The following is a 20,243-nucleotide window of genomic DNA, read 5'->3' as shown; positions in this document are numbered from 1 at the left end:
TTGTGTGCCTAAGAAAGTCTTGACAAAGTTGAGTCAATGATAACTCAGTGTAAAGCTTTTCCTGATGTTAATTACTGTTCTGTACAGCCCTTAGTGTTTTAGAAGTTACTCGTCTGTCTGCTGCTTGCTGCACCCCTTTCTTTGAGGTTTTTCAGGTGTATTATCTTTTATAAACTGCAATTTCTATGAGAAATGTTTTCACTTAAATTCGTTTATGGAATATCAGAATAGCAACCAGCTAACTCTGATTTCATGTTGATCATTGATCTCTAGTTTAGTGTAGATAACCCCTCACTCATTTAGTTTTTCTTTTTAAGCCAATAGTAAAATAATTACTTCTACGTTATTATCTATTTTTATGTTTCTCTGACAGTTAATTTTCTCGTATTGATGTGCTAAGTTCCTAATATTTCATATAGTGACTTTAGTGGCAAAAATGTGAAGATTCTGTGACGAACTAGTACTCTATTTCTGGTAGAAAGCAGAGAAGCAGCCATGCAGCTTCAACCAAGTATTCCTATAAACAAAATAATGCTTTTTTTAAGTGGCCAGGCCTCCTTTCCCCACCCCAGTTCAGTTTTCACCACAGACCAGGTTTAGATAGGCAGGTTTTGTTGGCTTTTTATAAGGTATATGCTGGCACAAGTCATTCTAATTTTTTTCTCCCTTCTTATTTTTCAGGCGTTTGGGGGAGTTTTAAGAACTTTGCAACAAGGTTTCACAAACTGTTGGCTTCATCCTTTAATCATGACTGCATTTCAAACAGGCTGAAAGGAATCTGAGAAGGTACGGTACTTGCCTTTTCTAATAGACAATACATTGTATATTTGTGTTGTGTTCAGCACCTGTGCTTTCATTTCTGTTGACTGCATTTTAGGAACAGTGTTGACTGTTAGTAACGATTTTATTTTTGCTTTGGGCGTGTACAACGTCTAAGTTCTTTAAAAATCTCTGAAGTCAGTTCCTATAATTGAGCAGCCTTCACCAAAGAGGGCTGATTTGTGCTCACATTTTTTTCTTAGATAAACGTAGTGAGGTCTAACTTCATTATTTAACGACAGTTCTTTAGAAGCCTTAAGTTTTCTTCTGCTGTTTTACTTAGAAGCACTGGAAATACCTAAGCAACTAGCTAAATATGTTTTATGCACTTTGAGGGTGGATGTTTGTTTGTTTGCCCTCTCAAAGGGTTTAAAACAAATGGGAAGAAGAATGCAGATCTTTGTGATGATTGGGATAGATTTGTGCTTCCAACTGAGATTCTCACAGGTCTTTTTTTTTTTTCCTGACTTCTAAAAAGGGGGAGGCTTGTCTCAGCATACAATATTGGGGTCGCATAGTTTCTTGTTGCATTTAAATAGCCAGCGTACCCAGAAGGCTGAAGATCTATTCCTGCCTTATGACCTGTTGTATCCCCGGGGCAAGGGCAGTGCTGGGCCAAGCAGGGGGGGTCATGGCCACAGCCCAGGTTCTGAGCAGCCCTTGCAGGTTCCTAAAACCTGCCTGCAGGAACATTTTGCTCAGCAACATCTGGAACATGGTAGAAGTCTGGAAGAGGGGGGAACCTCTAGGATTTTGCTTCACCAGGTGCTAGGAGGAAGCAACATTAGCCTTTTTGATGGGGGGGGGGGAAAGGCAGATTCTGTGGCCCTGAAGTTAGGCTAAACAATTGGGGAGGTCAAAGGACAGCTGAGTGCGGTCAATGAGACACCCTGGGGTGTATTTTGTTACTTAGTAAAAGGAGCAGCATCCTAAATCCCTAAAGGATTCTCTTGAAAATCTGTGTTGTGAAAAGGTTTTATGAGTCTGATGGCAAAAAGTGCTGATTTAGCTAAGGAATGCTTGCTTTTGTCTAAATGAAAGGCTAATCCTTACCAAATGTTGGCAGCTATTATAGTGCAGTCAATGCAGGGCTGAAAGGACAGTTAGAGTAGAAGTGTACTTTGGGATCCCAAATGTTTATAATTTTAATGGTTCTGTAACTGAAAATATTTCTGAACTTTCACCTTTGATCCTAAAATTTGTACTATGAGCAAAATACTAGAAAAAATAAAAACCTTAACTTACAAATCAAAATACTTTCATTTTTAGGGAGCTGTGCCTGCCTGGTTACTCTGTATCCCCTGACTAATTCGCTTTAGATTATCAGGATACTTCCTAGTTTAAACTATAACTTCTTTTAATCTGCTGAGATTTATTTGTTGGTTGGAAAAAAAGTGGGGTTTTTTCCTGGTCTTGAGCAATTTTTGCTGTTCATGTTTCAATGCTCACAAACCAAAAAATATTAAGGAATAGTTTTTGAGTAATGAATTCCTGTAATTTGTTTAGCATTATCTTTCTTTAAGGCAACAGCTTATTAACACTTAACATTTGCCATAGAAACAGATAAGAAATCAATGTCAGAGCCAAAACCTTGTAAATAACCCAAAAGGAAATGTAATAATGGCTGTCTTCACCAGAGGGGTGGTGGGGGAAGGACTGGGCATGTGGCAGAAAAGGTTCAGTGCTTTTTGTTTTCCTTTGGAAGGGGGGGTTGCTGCAAGATACAACCCGGGGCCTCCGACTCCTTGGCCCTACTGTCTTACACAAACACTCATGGTAGAGTTAGGAAGAAAAAGATACTCAGAAGCCAGCAGTGGTGGCATTTGCATGGTGACTGGTGTTTCATCACAGTCTTTAAAAGAACTCTGTAAGAAAGTTGAAACAGAATAAATTGAATGATTCTCAAGAGGAAAAAAATGAGCAAGGATGCTGATAAGTAAAATTTATTTTTTTTTTACATAAACGTGCTTGCAAATATAGCTCTTCAAAGAGCTTAATTTTTAAACTCTTTAGAAGTACTCTATACAGATGCTTAGCATTGATTTATGTCAAGGTTAAGGCACCTTTAAACAAATAAAATCGGGAATGGATAAACCTCCTAAAATACAAATCACCTATTAAACACAGGAGATGTTTGTATAGCATTCAGGTTGGTACGAAACTGACACCTGTCTTGAAAACCTCCTGATAAGCCCTTCTAAACTCATCAGGAAATGATTGCATGTGTGTTTAAGGGGTACACAAAAGAGTGGCCAGATAGGGTGGAGATGGAAGGTCAGGCCTTAACTTTGACTTTCTAGACTTCAGCTTCATGCTTTTGCAATAAGGCAATAACAAATGAAGAAAGGATTAATGTGATGTATTTATCAGTGAGATTGGCTTTTGCTGTAGGAACTCAATGAGGTACCTGATTGAGTCTGTTTTCAGCTTTGTCCCTGTAAGCAATGAACATCACATGTTAGAAATAGCTTAGAGAAATACATATTTGAACTGTAATGCTTAATTTTGTTTGTAACCATAGAATTTAATGACTCAAAGTATGTTAAATGGAAGTGTATGGATTATTAAGATTTTTTTTTTCATCAACTGGAGAAAATTGTTCCGTATCGATAAAGTGTTTATTTATCTGGTGTGTTTTTTTCAAATCAATCTTAGCCCACAGTGAGAATTTTGTGCATAGTATTTATAGTCTACTGTGGCAGCAGTTGCAGAAAAACATTATGAGCACTAATTTCCTGAGTGTCATTATTTACTTAAATTTTTATATGCATTCCTTAAAAAATGCATACTATGTGTGAATTTTCTGTGTTATTGACTCACTAAACCACAACAGCTGCTTCAGGAATTAAGATTGCCTCTGCTAGCATGTTTATTTTGTAGGTAAATTAAGCCCAGCCTGTAAACATCATTAAGACTTTTCCTTTTGGGAAAAAAAAGAAAAAACAACAAAAACAAACACTCCCCCCAAAAAAAACCCCAAAAAACAAGTAGAAGAGCACATCTCATGTCTCCAACTAACAATGTAGTTTATAATCTATTTTTCTTCTTCCAAGATATACAGACCTCATACACAGTTTATTGTCACGAGTGATGACTTGTATCACAGAACAAATACAAGCATTAGAAATAAGAAATTGGTTTTTTTTCCCCTGCTAAGTGTTAATAGTATGTAATTTTTAACTTCTTCATTTCTCTTTTAAGAAAATATAAAGATTTTTCTTTGCCAAACCTAAACGTAATTGGAAAAAATGCCATTTGTGGACATTTATCCCACAAATACCTGTTTGAATTCAGAAGTATCTAGAACGGGTAGCTTAAATGTCAAAACTCTTCTTTTTAGATATATCCCTGGATGTGTAATTAATGTTTTGTTCTGTCTGCTTTCTGTTTGTTGCAAATTTTGTTTTTACTGAAATTTGGGATGTTGCAGAAGGCCCAGTAGTGATGTGCATCTTTGATCTCAAACTGTGGCTACCTCAAACAGTGGTAATTTCAGAGATTCTAGGCAGAGCTTTGTTTGTTTTACAGAAGAATTTGTGGTATTCTGGGGAGGGGAGAAAGCAGAGTCAGCTTTGACACATGACAAACACATGTGTAAAAGGCAAAGGAAGGACTCTACAAAGCTCTCTGCACTTTGAAGTTCATTTCCACTAACATTCAATACAATAAATATATTGGTTTTAAAAAATAGAGGTTCTGTGAGCAGTTTAGACATTGTTTCCCAGCAGCAGAGAAATTGCAAGAAGTGCACAAAAAATATTCAACTTGACACTATTTGTAGGTTTAAGGTGATTGTTGTGGTTTTGACCTATGTAGATTTTTCTTGTCTGTTCAGTGCCTTGTTTTTTGCACAGAAATGGCCATGAGAGCAGCTGGCTTTGCTGGGTTTTTTTTTGTTCCTTCATCACAGTCTCAAAGTGACTGCAGAAGAATGATGTTAGATATGCCTCTCAATTTAGAGACTCCATGGGAGCTTCAGATAAGAAAAGACTTGTTTGTTCTTTCTAAAACACTCCAAGTTCAGATGAACAGAAATGTGATCATTCAGACCTATTTGAAAATGATGTTTTCAGAAGAACTGCACAGGAATGTGCTCTGAGTAGACTTTATATACATTTTAACAAAACCTCTCCACAAAAGAAGGGGGACTTACTTCCACCTTTGGTGGCTCCATTTTTAGAGATGATTGTTTCCAAGCCTTGTAAAACCAAGAACTCTCTTTCAGCTCTTAATTGCTTTTAGATATGTCTCTAGGGAAGAACACAGTCATATTTTGGAGAAGGTAAGGAACCAGCAACCCACTCAACCTTCTTCTATACAAATGTGTTAGTGAAGGCAGGTTTGATTATTTAAGATGTTCCTTATTACTCCTTGATTTAATTTTGCTTTTTATTCTAGAAATCCATATTAGGAATTTGTTTAATCATCTTCCTGCAGAGGGAAAGGAACAAAACGTGATGGGTCTTTTGGCAGGATTTTGCATTTCACAGATGAAGGAGATGTTGGAAATGCAGGGTGTTCTCCTTTGTACAGTGTCACAGACATGCTCTGGCTGCAGAGACCATCTCTTTTTTGAGGTGGAAACCCTGAAATTACTTCCAGGATGCATGTTTGAAGAACTGCCATGCTACCTCTTCTGCTCTTTCAGCTTCAGGGGAGGAAAAAAAATGCTAATAGCAAAAGAAATTTTGAAGTTTCCTCAGTCCTTCTCCAGTGTGTTTTTTAGTCTGTTATAGCTGTTGTAAACCAGAACATGAACCAGGTAAGATGAATACTGCAGAAAAAGAGTGGATTTTCCTGAAGAATTGGGTCATCTCTGTTTGGAAAGTTTGTTCTCAGAAAAACATTTCAGTTCAGTAAGCAGCAAAATGCTACATGTTGTTACAGTTATTTAAATAGCTATTGTATTAACCACTTAGTTACTATATTTGTTTTATCTACTGTGTTATTAGCAGTTGTAACTGAAAGGACTCAAACATGTAGCTTGCTTGACTGTGCTAACACACTAAATTGTTAGGAGAATAAATTGTAATTCAGTTCTGCAATCCACTGCAAAATCGAAAGTACACAGCATACATATGGCTTGATTCTAGAGCTGGGATTAAGCACCAATACTGATTTGGTTGTCCTTCACTAGCATGTGTGAGGTGGTTAACAGTTGTATTGATTTAGGGCAGAGAACATAAATGGGGAAAGCTATGTATGAGCATGTTTGCTTTAATGAAGGAGGCTGAGATTTTCAAAAGTGCTCCTTAGAGATTTATTTGTGCTGCCTCTGCAATGACTGTGTGAACATTGGAGTGTGAGGACATACTCCTTTTAAAATACTAGTCTTTTAACATCAGCAAAACTTAAAAATTAAAATATAGGTTTGTATAGGGATGACCTTTTTGTGTGTGTCTGTGTTTTGTTGTTGTTTTGTTTTGTTTTCACCAGAAGGTTTTCCTGTTAAAAGAAAAAGTGTACTTCTTCTCTTGAAGGTGCTTTGTTCCATTCCCCGTGTACATTGTGAAAGATCCCAGTAGCATAAAAGGATTTGCTCCATCTTCTACAAATTAATTTTAAACCCCTAGAAAACCTCCACAATAACTAATTTCATAACATTGTTTAAAAGGGCATTGCAGTCAAAATAGGTTAAATCAACATATTTTACTCCTGAAAGCTTCTGTATAATGAAGGACATAAGCCTATTCAGATAAGGTTTGCACTCCACTGTAATCTTCTCATTCCTGGTTTTATACTACTGAGCATTTCTTTTTTTTATTACTGGCAACTGAATTTTTATTAACTCTTCTATTCATTTATAGTCTTTATGGTCAAATTTGTGGTCATCTGACTTTGTGTCATTGTCCACAACTCTGTATCATTGACCTTTATGGGCAACACTGGGGAGTGCAATGGGAGAAGACTAAAAAGTATACATATAAAAAATATACATATATTTAATATTATAAATACAAAAAATTGTGATTTATAATTAAGTTCCTTTTTGCAGAGTAGAAAAGCAGAGGAGGGATAATTAGGGAAATGGTATATTTTTAAAAGCTTGATGGGGAGGGGAGGGTCGTGTGAACAGATACACATCAGTGGATGAGAGTGTAAAAGATATTGTACAAGTGCAAGTGGTTACAGAACATATTTGTGCCTGTTTGCATCTGAGCTTGCCTGCGTAAGACAGTACTCATGAAAATGAGCTATGCATTTAATACTGTTGTCAAAAGACATTGCTTGATTCTAAGTACCCTGCCAAATGGTGTCAGCTACTGTTTTGCTCCACAACTGTTCAAGTCTTTTTATGGTACATTTTAATGAAGTTTTTCATATTCAGGTAGGCATAAATTGCCTTAAATGCTTCTAGCATAGCAAAATTTATTCACAGAAGGTGGTCCTCTATAATTTTTGCATATTGTGTAGTCACTGTAGGTGAGTTAATGTCAATTAAGTAGTGAGGTAATATTTTTTCTTTCATCTGCTTGTTACCATTTTACTGAGGAAATGGCATCAATGCTTAATCCTTAAATTATCTCAGTTGTTACTAGAGGAATAGTTCAGCATTCCCAGTGCAATGACTGCAGCAGTTTTCCGTTTGCTGTGCTGTGAAAGTTCAGCCTACCTGGGATGCGATATTTTTTATCAATGGGAACCATAACCTGGAGAAAAGTAAAGCCTGTGCAAGGTCTGTACAGTTCTTGTCACAAAGTTTCTTGCAAAATTACTTCCAGCTCCAGTTTGGAGACATTAACTGATTTTTTTTTTGGCTTTAAATATTTTATGTTTATGATTCTAACTACACAGACTTTACCATTAAATGGTATTGTAAAACTTCAGACTTAGAAGAGATTGCATCTGAAGATTCTGGGACAGTTTCATCTGAACATCTGAAAGATGAAGGAAAATGCAGGATCATAGGCAATTACACACAAATGCTGAACTCCCAACTTAAAATTACTGAACTACAGTTTTGTAAGTCTTTACTTCAGCTTAACTTGCACTAACTTCTGTATCATTGCCCCTTGCTATGTATTCTACATCTGATTGCAGTTATAAGTTGTCTTCATGTATACAGCTCAGTAAATAATACTGTTAAAATGAACTAAGGAGACATTGCAGATTTTAAGTAAAATACGTGAAGTTGAATTTCACTTTCTATGTCTCAGTGGTTTTCATTTCTTAGCCTCAGTTTTACGTTGCTGTTGTTTTATATTGTGAAGCTGAACACTCCCACAACACTGAATTTCAAAAATGCAATTCATTTTTTTCAGTATTTGGGGTGGTTTGAAGTTGACAGCTTCATGAATACAGGTTCAATTTACTAACACCATCCCGAATTCAGGATGACTTTTACCTTTAGTATGTTTATTGTTTTGTGAACTGTGCCTGACAACCCTGGGGATAGTATTGGGATGAAAGGGATGGAGCAGTAAGGGCAGAGAAGCCTCCATATTATCACCACTTACGATTTGCCTTCTGTTTCCTGTTGTGGGGGAACAGCTACTCAGTTCCACCATCCTGCATTTTTCTCTGTTGTGTATCCATTTGTCTGTCCAAGGAATTGTCCAAATCCAAGGTGATCTGTTCTACTACTCCCAAGTACAGATACTATTAACTGAGCAATAAAAGGAAGAACTTTGTCAGGAAAAAATGGGTGGTCTTGGTCTTTCACATTCCTTTTACACAATAATGGCAACATCAGACTGAAAGACTAGATTCTAAATAGTATTGAATGCTATCAGTATTTTCTTCAAATAAACATGAAAAGTAAAAATGAAAGGAAATTCCAATGTAAACAGACCAGTACCAACTCTAATAATTATTTTCCTGAAAGATTTTGTGAATTAAGTATTTTTAATGCTATCAGTATTTTCTTCAAATAAACATGAAAAGTAAAAATGAAAGGAAATTCCAATGTAAACAGAGACCAGTACCAACTAATAATTATTTTTTCCTGAAAGATTTTGTGAATTAAGTATTTATCTATCACTTGCTACATTGTAAGCTCTTTTACAGTTGGGTTTTAATATCTCTAACCAAGGCAAAAGCAGGGTGAAAATCTCAGGATCTTGAAAGGACTGTGGCAGGAGAAAAGGATCTTGCACAGGTTATGAGATAAGAGGTCTGTTAATGAGACTACTCTGCCTTGCACTCTTGTATTGACTCCCACACAAGTCCTTTGCCACTGAATGCTACAGCTAGTGCTGGCTATATATTTTTGTCTTAGAAGTCTACACTTTTAGTTAGGGTATATATTTGTTAGTGTCATTATTAGCTGTCATCCTTTCTGCTAAATGGATGTCCAAAATACATCCTAATGGTGCTCTAATGGGAAAAAAGTACTTCTCCCAGAACATCAATAAGAATGATGCAAATAATTGAAAATGCTGGCTGTACCTGAAACAACCAGTTTCCAGACAATTCTACAGCATAAATAGATGCCTGGTGCCTCTTTGACTAAGATAAGCCTCTGAGATACAGAAGCTGTGCTGGGCCTGGCAGTGCCTTTGTGAAGGAACTTGCTTTCTTTCCCTTTGAAGAGAAACTTTCCTGTGGGGTTAGGCCAGATCAGAAGCCAGATTATGTGTTTTGGAGAACACATCATTAGGTTAAACACAAAGTAAGGGCTTGATAGAGCTGACTTAATGGAGGGTGTTTGCATCAGATTCGTCGTTCACTATCAGGTAATTGTGAAATTGCTTTACGCCATAACAACACCATTCACCCCCTCCCTCATCCTCCAGTTCAGTTCCTCTCCTTTAAAGTCTCTGGGGTCATGACCCACCTGGAGGCCAAATATGTGGTATCTGGTGTACTGAATGATCTGATTATATTTTCACTAGCAGAGCCTTCAACTCAATGTGCAGTTTTTCTCCAAAGAGCTGTCGGGTAACAATCCACTTTGCAGAGGTTACTTTTTTTTTTTTTTCTGGTACATGAAGGACCATAGTCACCTATTTTTCTAATTAAAAGTGAGTAGTGATCACTGTATTTACATTCTGCACACTTCAAGACTTCTGGAGTTGTAAAGAAGCTGGGGTCTGGTTCTTCTTGAACATCCAGTGTCATGTTTCTGCACAGATCTTTTGAAACCTGGATGACAGCATAGGACAGGATTATCTGATTGAACTGACAAGACTTTCTTGTAAGTTCAGCTGGAGTTGGAAGAATCATCAGAATTTCCCTGGGTCCTTCACCGCACAGTTAAGTGTTCTGGTGCTAAAATCAATCATCTTTGAAAATTTATATGACTTCAATTTCTGTCTGCTCTGTTGGAAGTTCACAGCAATTGTAGTTTTATTTTTTGTAAACAATGCCCATATTTACTTTTAAAATATAAACTATAGCATTAATACTTCTTCATGTGTCAGGTTAGTGAAATTTGATTATTGTCTTGTTCATGTCTCTTTGTAAGGACTTGGATAGAGATGTGAGGGCTGCTCTCAGCTCTATTGTTAGGGCAGCTTTCAAACTTTGTGTTGCGAGCCGATGCCAGGGGGGCTGGCAGTCAGGACTGTTTCCCACACCCTGGCAAATCTAACAGTTAATCTTCCAGTTCAGTGATGGGCCACTGCAAAGAAAACTTGAAGTACACTTAGGAAATCTGCTTGGAAGAAACACAGCAACAATGGACATGTGTTGGGTAGGAATCATAATGCCTTCATATCTGGATCTTTGCAGAGAAGTGCCCTGAGAAGTGATAGAGCCTGGAAGTGCAGGTCATCTGCATGGTAGGATATTCTCTTCTTATTTCATGTTTTGCTGCAGTTTTCATTCTGATATTATTCATTTAAATTCTGTCTTCTAGTCTCTCTATAGCAATTTTTAAGGGATTACAGAATCACAGAATTGTTTGGGTTGGAAGGGATGGTCTAGGTCTAACTGCCCTGCATAAGCAGGGACTCCTCCCACCAGACCAGGTTGCTCCAAGCCCCATCCAACCTGGCCTTGAACACTTCCAGGGATGGGGCATCCACAGCTTTCCTGGGCAACCTGTGCCTGTGTCTTAACCACACTCACGAATTTCTTCCTAATGTCTGCTCTAAATCTGTCCTCTTCCAGTTTAAAGCCATTACCACTTGTCCTATTGCTACATGCAAGAACCCCTTGTAAAAAGTCCCTCTCCAGCTTTCCTGTAGCCCCTTCAGGTACTGGAAAGCTGCTATAAGGTCTCCCTGGAGCCTTCTCTTCTCCAGGCTGAACAACCCAAACTTTTTCAGTATGTCTTCATAGCAGAGGTGCTCCAGCCCTCTGATCATCTTTGTGGTCCTCCTTTGGACTTGCTGCAACAGCTCCATGTCCTTCGTGTATGAGGGGCTCCAAAACTGGACACAGCACTCCAGGTGGGGTCTCATGAGCAGAGGGGAAGAATCACCTCCCTCAGCCTGCTGGCCATGCTTCTTTTGATGCAGTGCAGGATATGGTTGGCTTTCCGGGCTGCAAGTGCTCAGGGACATGAAAATAAAAATTTTCTGAGTAGAGTTGCAAAGTTGGTGAGGGGGAAGCCTGGAGAGTGGCTGCTGTCAAACTGATCCTTCTTTCTTGGCGGAGGGCGGGCAGGGAGGGAGGAGAACATACAGCAGCAAATCTTACCTACACTATATATGGGTATATACATAGTATATAGGTACTTACAGACTATATATTGTGTGTAATGCACATATTAACATCCCGTAGAGTCCAATCCAAAACGGAGTTCAAAAGTTTGCCAAGAGAGGTAGGAAATTTATGAATTACACAAGTACCCAGTGGTGCAGGTAAAAGGAAGGGTGAGGGTTGGAATACTGTATTACAGATGTGCAAGTTGATCATTGCTGGGAATATAACCAGCTTTGTGTTGAGCTAGCTGCAATTAGTGAGCGTGTAGATCCAGAAAGAATTATTTACCCTCAAATCAAACCTCCTGCCCATTAGGAACCTCTCAGTGCACCCAAGCAGGCTCCGGCATAGCTCGGTGCAGTAGGGCTGGATCCAGAACAGTGTGTGTGAGGGTGAACACTGATGTATCAGTTTTGACAGGAGAAAAACAAGCATCTGAGATCAGGGAGCATCTCCTTGGTCAAGTCCAGCTCCATTTTCTCTCAGATACTTTGCCAGGTAGTCTCAACTGCACTCAGCCTGGGACCATCTTTCCCGCATCCCCCCTGAGCCCAGTGACACTAAATCGGGTGGGCAGAATTTTAGGGAAAATTTGCCTTAAATTTCACTCTTAAAAGCAACAGGTTTTTTTTTCCTGTTTGTTTAATTTTTACCAAATGGCCTCATATAGGAACGTAGGACAGACATATTGTTTGGATAACATTTTTTTTTTTAAATAATGAGCATTCATTTAGTAGCATCAAATCCCTGGCTTTGGTCACATTTAAATGCAGATGTAGCAGGCACATGTCTTAGCAAAAAAAAAAAGGTCTTTTTCTTTTTTTCTTTTTTCTTTTTTTTTCTTTTTCTTTTTCTTCTATTTTCCTTTTCCTTTCTCCTTTTCCTTTTCCTTTTCCTTCTTTTTTTTTTTCTTTTTCTCTTTCTCTTCCAGTACTCCCAGTTTATTTTTCCTCCAGCCTCTTTGCTGCCTCCTCACCCCCCACTCCAGACGGGACCCACGGAGAGCCCATCGCGCTGCTGCCCTCGCTGTGAGCTGCTCCTCTGTGCAGGAGGCAAACCCGAAGCACTTCCTAAGGGCACCAGGCCTTAGGGGGGGCAGATTCAGCGGCACAAAGAACCTCTGAGGCGGTTCTGCCTGGGACTGGTGCCCCTGTGGTGCGGGCTGGGTGCGGGTGGCCCAGCGCTGACCCGCTCGCTGTCAGCGGGACCCGACAGCTCCTCTCCCCTGCAGAGAAAGGGCGTCCTGCTCCCTCCTCTGCCGCTCCCTTGCGCTCCAAATGAGGCCCAGCTGTCCTAATGGCCTCGGGCAGTGTTAGGAAATCAGCGGCCCGCTGCTGGCTCCCGGTTTCCCCCGCCACGGCTCGGCAGGATCCCCGGCATCTCTGCCCTCCGGTACCTCCGCCTGCCCCATCTTGCACCCCCGGCAAACCTTCCTCCTGCTCTGCTCCTCTGCCTCAGGGCTGTGCTCACACCACTTGCAGCTCCTGAGCTTCCGTTTTCTTGGCGTTTCCAGTTGCAATCTTGTTTTCCCTTGACAAGCCAGAAATACCCTACAGGTAAATCCATGACAGTCACTGTACGCAAGGAAGTCTCTCTGTGTAGATTCCAGGGGGGCAAATCAAATAGGCCTGGCTCGCCAGGATTTTTTGCTGTGTGCATGCAGTATTTTATGAATGGTTTCCCATAAAAGTGAAAACAGTTGGCACAGATTTGTGTCCAACCTACAGGTGTGGAGGATGAGCAGAGTTCAGCAGATAATGTCCTGTGGGAGTTACAGATTTTCTGATTGTTAAACATTGGTTCATTTTTTATTGTATTTTAACAAAAGTATTTTCATTTTAATACATTCCTGAAATTCTACCTTAATCACATTGTACCTGACTTAAAATGTCACAGCACAGAAATTAAATTTTATTGTATGCAATTTAATGATTTAATAGCTCGTCATTATTTCACTGACATGTTATGAAAATATCATCACTGATTTCAGTAACACCAGGATTTCAGTCACTGGGCTGTTTTTCATCAATTCTTCATTCAAAGGCATGTGACAGAATTTGTTGTACTGCAACCTTAAACATGCTTCATTGTGACCTTCTTCCTATCTCACTTTGTAGTTGTGCATTTGTATACCCCCTGCCATTCCAAGTCTAATGAAAACTCAAGAGAATTGAAAAGAAAATCTACTTCTCTTCAATATTTTATTGCTGAAATGCCTGAATGTGTCATGTTAATAAGGTGTGTTTATCTCTGTAGTATCTGTGGTTGGGGTAGGGAAACACTGTTGCTCCAAAATTTATTAAAAGCGGGTCTAAGATACCTGGAATTCTTTCCCAAAGTTGTATCAAGTCTCTAACTGACTGGGGGCCTGAGAGCCTCTCCCATGTTGGAGATGAGTAATTAGATAAGCTTCATGCCTGTGTATTCTGGTAGTACAGTAATATTTAGCTCTTAGGTATTTGTCTGGACCAGGGGATCTCAAATGTTGCTAAGTGGCCATCATGGTCATTGCTCTTTTGCAGGTGGCCCTGAGGACCTTGAGCCAACCCAGTGATAAAGCAGGAGAGGAATTGTAGGTTTTCTAAATGCCAACTTATCTCCTTGGCCAAGGTCTCTTCCTGGTCATAGGGCTAGGTGACATCTAATGAAGGGAAGTACAAAGATCATGTTATAAGGTTTTGTACTTTTCTATCTATTGATTTTATTATGGAAAAGTTATCTCTGTTGAAATAAAATAATCTGAAAATGCAGTCTTGTATCCAGAGTACTGGAAAATGCTAGACTGCTGTTTCTTTGGAATTAATGTCATATGGTATAATGTTCCAGCAAAGTGGAAAATACCATGTTTCAGTGTGTTTCCCTCAGCTCATTGTAAAACTTCCATGGCCATCCTAAAAACTTACATTTGAGAGTCTGTATCCTAATGGGGGAAGCACAAAAATAACAGGCTGTGGGCTGTGTAATGTCACCCAAGGAGAAGCAGTTGTCTTATTTGTGCTTGAATATTTAATGAGGTTCATAAATTCATCTTTGTTACAAACACTAATGTTAATTGTCAAAGCAGGTATTTAAATGATTGTTATCACTATACTGGTGTAAAGCATGGTTTAAAATAAAAATATTACACAGCATTTGCTGTGTGTGGTTTAGATGTTATTTGTTTATCTCTTTTTTACTTACTTCTTCTGTTCTAAGAGTGTAATTAGACAACTTGAATTGTATGGATCAGACTCCATGTAAATCATAGTGTTACATGAAGATAAAAGGTGAAGACCCTGAAAATACAGCGAACTGACCTGCCTAATTTTAGTTAATATTAGCAAGAGCAAAAATTCAAGTTACTGGATGTCTCTAGGTTTTATTTCTCTGCAAATGATACTGACAAGTAAAATGGTGTTAACACAGACAACTAGTGATTAAGTCAGACTTGATGTTTTAAATTCTCTGTGCTACATAGCCTTCTGTAGTCTACTCTGAAGATCCTAAAAAATACAGCAATAATGATTTTATCTGTGCTTCATTAATTCTCTGTGAGGCAGGTTCTTGAGGCTGTTGAGAGGCCGTGTATGCAGAAGAAGACACAAAGCAGTGTGTTGGAAATGTGCTAAAAGCTGCTACTGAAACAAGAGGACAGGGTCTACCAGATGGAGAGACAAATGAGAACGCGCAGTACTGCTTAGAAGTGTTACCTTTGTAGCACACTTTCTTACTTGCTTTATGTCACTGCCATGGTGGACTTTAATAAGACCTTACTCTTAATATGTAAATGGTCTGCAGATGCATTTTCCCACCCTTATCAAATGTTTTCTCTGTGTTTTTAGATCATGGGGAATTCATATGCAGGGCAACTAAAATCTGCCCGTTTTGAAGAAGCTCTTCATAATTCTATAGAAGCCTCTCTGAGATGTAGCAGTGTTGTCCCACGGCCGATCTTCTCGCAGCTGTACCTGGATCCTGACCAGCCCCCTTTCTTGCCGGAAGGTAACCATGAAAGTATGGCACATTTCAATTGTTGTTTTTCTGTGTGAGAAAAGGGTGGGATATGTTTCATTTAAAACAAAACAAAAAAAAACAAGCAACAAAACAACAACAAACCAAAAAGCTGCACAACTGTTCATTGTGGGGCGCAATATTTGAATCTTGGGCCTCCATAAGAGGAATGAATGGCAATCTGGTTGTTTTAAAAGGAGATAAATACAAGTACTGATGAACGGCTTATTTTATTTTTTTTGTTCTTGCTCAGATGTGAAGCCAAAGGTGGAAGAGCTGGATAAGGAGTTAGTACATCGCTATTCACAAAATGGAAACCTGGACTTTTCTACCAACCAAACTGTTAATGACATGGAAGATGAAGAGGAAGATGAAGACATGTCAGATTCAAGTAGCCCACCAATTCCATATTCACAAAAACCTGCCCCGGAAGGGTCTTGCACTACTGATGGTTGGTGTCCATTCTTTTACTTGCATGATCCTAACAACTAATTCTCAGTAGAATGCATTGTTTCTACAGATAGAAACTCTTGATCTAGGAAGTTTGGAAATACATTTTGTAGTCAAAGCATTACATCTGAGACAATACAGCATAAGAGGACTTTTTTTCAGGTCATAAAATGCAATGTCTTTGAAAGAGGGGTCTAAGGCTTGATGAGGCACTTTATTAAGGCCCTTATTTTCTTCGGTTGTCATTAGTTTACTGTCCTCAAAGTTGCATAAGTCAGCATCAGTATGGCTGGATCTTAGTCTGTCCCTAAATTGTTCTCAAAAACATTGGCAAAGCTGGATTTAGTTGCACCCATAGACAGAAGGATGAGTTTGGAGACAGAAAATGGAGAAGAGACTTGGTTTTCCAACCCCTGCCAAGGGAATAAGGGATGGTAGTGAAAGAAGCAACCCTTACCACCAGGTCCAAAACCATTCTTGACATTTTTTTTAGTATCTTCCTGAATTACAGGCTTCCTTATGCAGAAGTAATAAGAAGTTGTCATTTGTAGAATGGTTTTTTACCTTATTACTACTGACTGGTAATCCTTTGACATTTTTTAGGGTAATTCATGGCAAATATTGTCTGTTTTGCCTTTACTCCTTCTAAGTGCAGCTTTTATAAGTGTATTTACTCTCCGTAAGAATATACCTCTAGTTCCCCGTAATACAAAGAATAGACAGGCTGGCTGCTCTTTGCTGACCAGGACTAAGCTGAGATGGTGTATGCTTATGCCATCTGTAGCCATCAAATATAAAAAAAGTAAGTGCCTCACAAGTGACATTTTGTTGGATGTTCCTTCTTAGCTCCCCATTATATTATATTCCGTAACTCTCCTGTTAGCCCATTGGAAAGAGGAATTGCATTTGCCATCCATACTTACTTTAAGGCATAAATACTTTGTAATCAAGAAGAATAATGGTATTTGGGGGATTCACTTATTTTCAGGGGCTTTCTTTTACTCAGAACAAACTTTTGTAACTCATTTACTGGTTTCCTGAAAGTAAGGTTTTTGTTTCCCTTTAAGTACTTGAAACATACAACAAAACAATACAAGAATCTGTTCTGAACTGCTTGTTTGCTGTAGCTTTAAAAGAGGTTGTTTCTAATTTGTGGAATAGCATTTTATGCAAGCTGTGGGAAACACAATAGTAGCACCTTTCTTTTGTTAGTAAATCCTCCATTTACCTGATGCTTAAAGAAGTGCCAAGGTAGTTTCAGAAGCAATTAGGTAAACAGGTACTTAACACCTGATCAGTTACTGTGAAGTTACAATGGCAAGTGACAGTGACCAGTGATTCATATGTAATTCTTGGGAGCTAATTCCTTATGCAAATACCCCATTTATTGCAGTACAAAAAGGGACTGGTACCCCACATTGAAACTGTGTTTGTTACTGATGAGGAAAGGGAAAAATATATACAAAATCCTTTTTACAGAAGTTTGCAGCACTTCTACCTATGTACGATTATAAGGATACATTATAATTTTTGGGAAAATGGGACTGGATTAGTTTAAATGAATTGATGTTGGAGAATGCAAATCTGCTTCTCAGAAGCAAAATCTAATGGGTTTTCTTTCAAATAAATGTGGATAATGTCTGTAAAAGCTATTAATTATAACTCTTTGTGACACTTTTTGGTATCTGCAAATCTCTAATCAGAATATAAATGCCTGTTTTTTATTTAATACAAAGCTGAGATCTGGTTAGAATATGATTTTTTTAATGGAACAGTTCAGCTCTGTGCTTTTACTTTTTGTAATTACACATTGATAAGCAATTTCATAAAAATAAGCTGGAAGGTTTTCTCCTCTTCGTGCTTAGACGTGTAAAAGGTACACAGGTAAGTGTGACACTGAAGAACCGTTATTTTTTTTTTCTTAAGAGTTGTGTGTGTTAGTACTGCTTGACATAAAAATTCAGATGCATCCTAAATTATAAATTATTAGCTATGAAATGTAAATGGATTTTGTATCTTCTAAATCTTAAACACGGCTAGCACAAGTTCTGTTTGTACAAAAACATCATGTCTTGTCTTTCCTAATGTGGAAATGGTTATCTCTCACAGATAATTAAATATGAATGCAAAATCAGGCCAAACAAAACAAAAAAAACACACAACCAACAAAAATTTTGAGGTCTCTGTGTTGCTTGCCTGTAAAAACCCCAGAATTTTATTATAGAAATATAGCAGATAAAAGGGTTAATCCCTCCTTCCTCTCTCCACAGTCTGTTACTTGCTTCCCAATTAGTTTCTTACATGAACTTTTCTCATTCAGTTTAAAAAAGCAGCAGGAACTTAAAACTCAAGTGATTTGCAGACCCAAAAGCCAAGCGAAAGAAAGATAATGAAGGGCTCCTGAACATACCATCTGCTTGTCTTTGAAGGAAAATTCAAGACTTTTACTGCACAGAAGCAGATCTGCATTCTCCCCGTATCTGCTGTTGGAAGTCAGACCCAGCTGTGCCTGGCTAAGCTCCCCAGCCCTCCCTGTCTGTCCTCTTGCAGCTGTTGAATAAATGAGAGAAGAGACCCCAGCAGCTCTGGGGTCTGTCTGTGCTGCTCTCCCATCAGGATCCCTTTCCCCTCTGCAGAAGGGGAGCCAGAGGAAACTATTTGTAATGTCCTCCGTGTTACTTGTCTTACTTTCTCAGAAAATGAGGTTTTGGCAGTTGTTTGTGAGCTCTGCTGTGTGTCTGTCAGGAAGCTGGTACCTGCTCTCTGCTGGTTTGGGCAGAAAAGACCCTACAGTACTGAATTTCAGCAGTATTTGTGAAGTTCTGGAGCTGGTTGAATGACATTGATGTCCCAAAACTAGTGTTCCCTGGGGCAGAAAGTAATTACAGCTCTCCTCTCACACGGCCTGAACATTATAGAGGCATGTGCTGGCCAGAGAGTCTACGCATACATACCTTTCTGATCCAGAGATGTCACCAGCCAAAGCAGAGGAGGATGCCAGAGGAGATTGTGCAAGGAGGAAGAAAAGGAACATGGAAGAGATCTGAGATCACTTTGGGTGGAGTTAAGATGTGATACAGGGGGTCAATCTTAGGTAATATTTGCAGATTAGGCAGGTTGCAGCATTTCTGCACTATAGCCCTACATACCCTAGATGGTGAGAAGTATAAAATATATTCAGATCAACAGTCTCTCAGGTAAAAGGCTGCTGTTGCCTGTGATAGCAGACTGAGATACATAAGTCTGTTTCAATGGGTACTGCTAAGGTGTTACCAAGTAATGCTTATAAACATGTTAAGAACTTGTGATGGGTTTCATGGGGTTTCCTTACACCTTCTCCCTTGGGGACTCAGGCAGAATGGTGATGTCCAGCTGCTCAAAGTGTAGCTGAAGTTGTTTTGCTCCTAGGCTGGATGATAGAAGAGTCTTGGTTTCCATCTCAGGTGTGGGAGAGTGCTGGAACATTGCTTGACCTCACTGGGACATCAAAACCCTCAAATAACCAGAGAGTTTCTCATTCCATATTCAGCCCTCTTAATGTCATGTGCTCCTTCTGAAAGCAAGTATGTAGTGAAAAGAACTGTTAACAACGCTGGAACCAAAATTCTATTGCTCTTGGTAACAATCCATTCAAAAGCCTCTTTTTAGTCAGTGTTTGTGCTTCTGGGCATTTCCTGAAATTTTTAGGTAGAGACAAGCTAAAGAGTAGTTGTGTAAAAGCACAGGTTTAAATCTATCTTGAAATCTGACAGCATTTGCTATTTCATAATCCTTATCTACACATTTCCTGTTTGCCCACATTGTCATCAATGGGTAATTTTTCTATTTTAAATCAAGGTGTAGGGTGGTATTTTCTAAGCATGTCAGCTACTCAGATTTCACCAAATGCTTCAAAACTTTAGGCTAGCTTTGACAGTTCTGGACATAGTACCTAAATGGGGTAAACATCTAAATATGCAAGTTCTATTTTGATTTTAAGGGAGTTTTGTTTGTAGATCTTTCTGCAACTGCTTCTTCCTAAAATACAGTGAAAAGTCTAAATAATACTTAGCCTGGTACCTAGGCTTTCATTTGATTGATCAATATGGAATACACCTTAAAAAGAGTTTAAAATACTAAAGTAAAATTGAATCTAATCAGAAGAGAATAGATTTGCTTTAAGCATTCAATTTTAGTGCTTTTCCCCTAGACCATATGTAACTTCCTATTGGGAAGTTATTGTTATAATCCATTGATTTATAAATAAAAACTTCAGGCAGTTTGTTTTACTTCCTTGACTGGAAGAAGGCATGAGTGAGGGGCGAGTCCAAGCCAGCTTTCAGCTCTAATGAGTTACTGCTGGTACAGAGGTGGTTGAATGACTGAAGAAACTATTCAGCCAAGAACTGGTTCAG

At 38.8% G+C, this 20,243-nt stretch overlaps 1 protein-coding gene across 1 annotated transcript in view; it reads left to right on the top strand.

Annotated features, from left to right (window-relative positions):
• Positions 1–15,233: 15,233 nt before the first annotated feature.
• Positions 15,234–20,243, top strand: part of GREB1L (growth regulation by estrogen in breast cancer-like) — a 63,580-nt gene continuing 58,570 nt past the window's right edge. Inside the window, exons 1-2 of the mRNA XM_010006843.1 lie at positions 15,234–15,390; positions 15,653–15,850. Coding sequence (XP_010005145.1) covers positions 15,234–15,390; positions 15,653–15,850 — 355 coding nt within the window. The remainder of the gene's footprint in view (positions 15,391–15,652; positions 15,851–20,243) is intronic.

Source organism: Chaetura pelagica, unplaced genomic scaffold (genome assembly GCF_000747805.2).
Source record: "Chaetura pelagica isolate M959 unplaced genomic scaffold, ChaPel_1.0 scaffold109, whole genome shotgun sequence".
In the NCBI taxonomy this organism is placed as follows: domain Eukaryota; kingdom Metazoa; phylum Chordata; class Aves; order Apodiformes; family Apodidae; genus Chaetura; species Chaetura pelagica.
Note: the sequence above shows the minus strand (reverse complement) of the source record. Positions and strands in the feature narration are given on the sequence as shown.